The 5,310-nt window shown below is 36.1% G+C and overlaps 1 protein-coding gene across 1 annotated transcript; it reads right to left on the minus strand.

The window, feature by feature from the left end:
- Nucleotides 1–451: 451 nt before the first annotated feature.
- On the minus strand, nt 452–1,690 carry LOC147392547 (uncharacterized). The gene is made up of 2 exons (XM_086456995.1): nt 1,541–1,690; nt 452–1,168 (listed from the first exon to the last, which is right to left on the minus strand). Exons 1-2 carry the CDS (start codon nt 1,550–1,552, stop codon nt 656–658), a joined length of 525 nt encoding a protein of 174 aa, XP_086313121.1. The 5' UTR covers nt 1,553–1,690; the 3' UTR covers nt 452–655.
- Nucleotides 1,691–5,310: the final 3,620 nt, after the last annotated feature.

Below are 5,310 nucleotides of genomic sequence, written 5' to 3' on the forward strand. Positions count from 1 at the left end.
ATGCACAGTCACGTGAGGAGAGTTAAAAAAATCACGACTTATATAAAATAAGACTTACGGTTAAAATTTGGGGGGAGTTTTCAATAAAGAATTACTGTTAAGAAAAGGTAGATGTGTATTCCGATGAAAATCCTCATAAATCTATGTAATTGAGCATCCCGATGAAAGAAAATCTACAGTTATGGCACATCCCACCGAAGGTCAGATTGAGTATTTTAGTATGCCACGTGGGGTGGTCAGATCATTATAATATTTTACCCAATGAAATAAGTTAATTGAGTAGTGATTTTTTGACTCTTCCCTGGCGAACTCTCTTACGTGGCATGTGAAGTTGTAAATGTCTAAGAAAAAAATATATGGTTCATAGACGTGCCACGTGGTGAGATTTGAAAGAGGTGGGAGTCAGAAAATCATTACTCATAAGGTAAAGTCACGAAACCAAAAGAGTAAATATTGAAAGGATGTAAATGTATTGCAATTCATAAAACTCCCCACCCACAAATATTGCTTTGCAATCCAATCCCTTTTAATTTTTATAACAAAACAAACACCCACCACAGAACGATAGAATACGTAGTAACTCCACTACTACTACTACTACTTAATGATATGATGAGGAAGACCTAGTTCCTAGCTACCAGCCGTTAGATCCTTCTTACTTATCACCATCATTTTGGGTACCACCACCGAAGCCAAGGGTGCGTTTCACAGTATCAGCCGCACCTTGAGCCGCACCCATAACTTGTCCTCCTGTCTGTTGAAGCAAGTTGCCGCCCGTTTTTTCTTGGTGTCCTCCTCCTGCTCCTGCTCCTGCTCCTGTCTGTTGAAACAAGCTGCCCGTTTTATCTTTGCTCGCTTGGGTAGCCTCTTTGGCATGTTGGGCAGTCTCAGATGCTATCTTCTTTACCTCTTCAGTCTTCTCCTTAATGTTCCCAGCTGTAGTGTCCTTGCTCTCTACAGCAAATCCTCGGGCAGTTTGGGCACTCTCCGAAACCACCTTCTTCGTTTCATCCGTCTTCTCCTTGACATAACTGCCCGTGTTGTCTTTGCTCTCTTGGGCAGTGCCTACGGAAGCCTGGGTACCCCCTACCACTTGATCTTTCACTGCAAACGCCTTGTCTTTTATCGCTCCAGCTGCTTCTCCCACTTTCTCCATCACAGTTTTCTCCTACACCACACCACACCACACCACCACACGGTTAACTCAGCATACATGCTACATTCATTCAACTACCTAGACTCGAAGGAGTTTCAATGCGACTCAGTTGCAAAACTCGTTATATTCTCTTTGCCCCAAAAAAAAAATCCATTGCATTTTTCATTAAAAAAAAAAAAAATGCATGTATGTGACAATCGCACGAACATGATGATTCCATCCATGCCCATGAACCACATGCATCCTACATACATACATACATACATACATGCAACATATGGATAGTACTCATCATATATACATGGATATTATGATATGTTATGTCATGTCATATAACAGAAGGGGGCATGTATGTATATGGGATGAGTGAGAACTCTCTCTTACCTGAGACGTCATATTTCTCTTCTCCTCCACACAATATTTCGCCACAAAACTTCTATAAAGTAACACAACTTATGTGCTTCGATAACTTTCTCCAATATCTGAGATTGCTTATTTATAGACGATATTACTTAATCATATCTATACACGTGTCCTTCCTTTCGACGCGTTTCTAACACGTGTCCAACTTTCTTCATGTCGGTGCTTCCAAAAAGTCAGATATTTTAGGGTATCAAATCCCTCGGATTGTGACTACGTGGCATGTGATAAGGTGTGGGAGGTGGGTTTGAAATCAATCCTCCACCACCCACCACCCTATAAGGTGCATAGGATCTGGACTCGTTAAAGTAATTGTAAAGGGAGAAATATCTCTTTGTGCTTTCAAACCGACTCATGACTTATGACTTGTCCCCTTTTACGTCAGTCTTCTCTTCATGCCAATGAAAAATGACATCAACACCCTCACCTCCGTCATCATATTCAAGACTTTCAAGATGATCGATTTTGAATGGAATAATCAAGACTACGTTGGTTACTTTTAAGAGTCGTGTTGGAGTAATCTCAATTCACACTTTGCTGGCCTATATGCTTGTACTCATATCTCGATGAAAAGCATTTATGATTTGGTACACACTTCTACATCCACGCAGAAATGTGAATTGAGAATCTTGAAGATTATTCTAGTTTGAGTCATGATAATCTGACTATCCCACGTGGCACACTCAATGAACTCTCCTGACATGACAAGTTCGAGAATTGTGGATTTGTATATCTTAGAATACACATTTTTATGGGGAAGTATAGTTTTGTATCCCGAGACGTACAGATTCACGATTCTTGAACTTAGAACGTTAGGAGAGTCAATTGAGTATGCCACGTGGGATAGTCAAATTATCATGGTTCTGTTATTTTAAAAATGTCTACAGTAGGAGATTGAATTCCAAGGGAATGTTTTTAGAGTTGTGATAAACTAACGTGCTAAAACATACATGAATCGTACACGGTCGACATGGCAAGTGCATAGAATCGTAGATCTTTTTCTTTGAGATACACAAGGAAAAAGATCCATGATTATCTTGATGAAAAGTATCTACCGTTCAATACTAGGGGTGTCAATGGGTACCCAATTATCCGATGTACCCGAAATTGATTAATCAAATTTGGGTCTACTATGAGAGACCTGAATAATTTTTGGGTCGGTTATGGTTAGTACCCATAGAATCGGTTCTCCATAAAGTACCCATTGGGTAAATGGGGTATTCTTTTATATATAAAAAATTATTTAAGAGGATATTAGTATTATTATTTAATAATATAATTAATTAATAAATATGAAGAGATATTTCAATATTTAATATCTTTTCAATTAAATAACTTAATTCTCAAGTCTCAATCCTTTCTATTTTTTAAACTTCTATCCATATTCCCTTCTCTCCTTCTCAAGTTGCAACTTAAAAAAAGAATAAAATTGCACTTTCATGCTTTTCATCTTTAATCTTATTAAATATTAAAACACCCCATTCAAAGTTAAAATAATACAAACAAATGTAAGAGTCTAACTAGTCTTACTAAGTTAGTAAGGATTTCACCTTTACCAAGGCTCCTCAATCTCATCTTATGACATAAAGAAACACGATCCGGTGATTTAAATTCTATGTAGAGGACAAAATTCTATACACTTTGAAAAAAAAACATTAAAAAAAGTTATTTTTCACCATTGAATTTTTAAAAAGTTTGGTGGCAAGCTCGATAGTCATCCATTCTCAAAATCTTGGCTCAAACCCTAAATAAATTTTTTTGATTGTTTTTTATATGAGTTTTTGGATGAAATTTAGAGGATTGTCATGTTGGATTGCTAATGTGATAATCTATTTGAGCAAACAACCCTAAGAAATCAAGTCAAATTATTATTTTTATTTTATATTAACGGGTACGCATGGGTATCGGGTATTTGTTGGGTCGATTCTGGTTCCAAGGTTTTCATACCCGAAATTGAAATTGATCGGAACCAAAACCGATGTTCAAATTCAGGTCCAATATTGGGTATATATATGGAACCGACGACCCATTGACACTCCTATTTAGTACACACCTCCATGCCAACGAAGCGTGAATTGAGGTCAATCTTAAAGTCACTCCAGCATTATTCTATTTTTAGTAGTCTACTAGAGAAGATCAAGCTCAAGAGGAATGTTTTTAGGTTGTGATAAATGGATGCGCTAAAACGTACACGCTTTGTGCGTGGTTGACGTGGCAAGTGCATACAACCATAGATCTTTTTCTCCGGGATACATAAGGAAAAGATCCATGGTTCTATGCACTTGCCACATCAACCAAGTAGGTTTTAACGCGTCATTTTATCATTAGTCATTTTTTAGTTTAAAAATGGAGGGGTACCAAATATTCACCAAAACATGAAGAGGCCATGTTTCATCTAAAGGGGAGAGTTACTCCAAAATTATGAAGTGGGATCTATGGCTGCTTTCGTGTGGAGACAGGATTTTGTTTACGTGGGGACAACTAAGTCAATTAAAAATTCTAAAATTTATTGAGGGGGTAATAGTGATGGATATTGTTTTCCGACACTATACTACAAGTTCCAATAGCATATAAATCTTGTAAGTTTTAAAAATTCTTGTGTGGGGCAAGTGTCCCCATTGCACTCACTCTTAATCCTCTCTAGCCGTTTTGAAGTTTTTTTTTTTCTTCTATTATTATAAATGTACAATCTCTCCAAATAAGTAGTTTGTGAAATAATGGATAATTTGTGAATCTTGGTATGTCTAATATTTGTTTTCGTTCAAGCTTGGTCCTTGAAACACAATTTTTTTTATTCTTACTGACTTTCACAATGTAAAAAAAGCCCAAATTTGAAGGTCTTAGGCCGTCAAATTTCATAAAATTCAACGTATTAAGAGGTCGAATTTTTCATTATCAATTTTTTTTCAACTAGCCAAAACTATTAAATTAATGAAGGATGAGAGAAATACGATAGTTCTAAGCCGTGAAATCTGGGAACATCAAAAATTTCGACAATCCTAGATCGTCAAAATTCAGTTTCTAAAATCTGTGGGCCTTGGCTTGTCAAATTTTTATGTCAAATCTTCCAATTTTCACGTAGTGTTTGTGACTATGGATTAAAGAATGCAACACAATTCACTTAATGTATTGTGATTTTAGGAGTGAATGCAACACAATTCAACACAATTCACTTGATGAATTTATGACATTTTCATTATATATAAGAGAAAACCAATGTAAAGAGACATATGTCATCAATTTGAAAACATTGCATGCATTTCAAATATTCACCACAATGTGGGGACTTATCTCTAAGTCATTCTAAAAGTATTCGAGAATAAATATTTACGACAATAATGAAAGATCATAATCTGGTATCTATCTTGGAGCATGTCCCTGTAATTTCAAGATCTCTCCCTCCCATGAGTTGATAAATTTTCCACACACAAAAAATTTGCTCGTTCTTCCGACTTAAAGTTTGTATCTTCCTTCACCATCAAACCTCAATAACAAAATAAGGCTTATTGGGGGAGTTTGAAGAACAATTCTATGTTTGGATTGAGAAATGTGAAGAGAAGAGAAACTCATTAAAAGAAGAGAAGAGAAGAGAAACTCAATTTATTTCCACCATGTTTGGATAGACAAGAGAGAACTTGGGACAACTTTGGAATTTTAAAATATTTTAAAAGGGTTTCTCTCCATTTGTCTCCTCTTCTTTCTAATTCTTTTCTATTCTCTCCCTACTTAACAAT

This window comes from Akebia trifoliata, chromosome 10 (assembly GCF_017979445.1).
Source record: "Akebia trifoliata isolate Shusen 1 chromosome 10, ASM1797944v1, whole genome shotgun sequence".
Lineage (NCBI taxonomy): Eukaryota > Viridiplantae > Streptophyta > Magnoliopsida > Ranunculales > Lardizabalaceae > Akebia > Akebia trifoliata.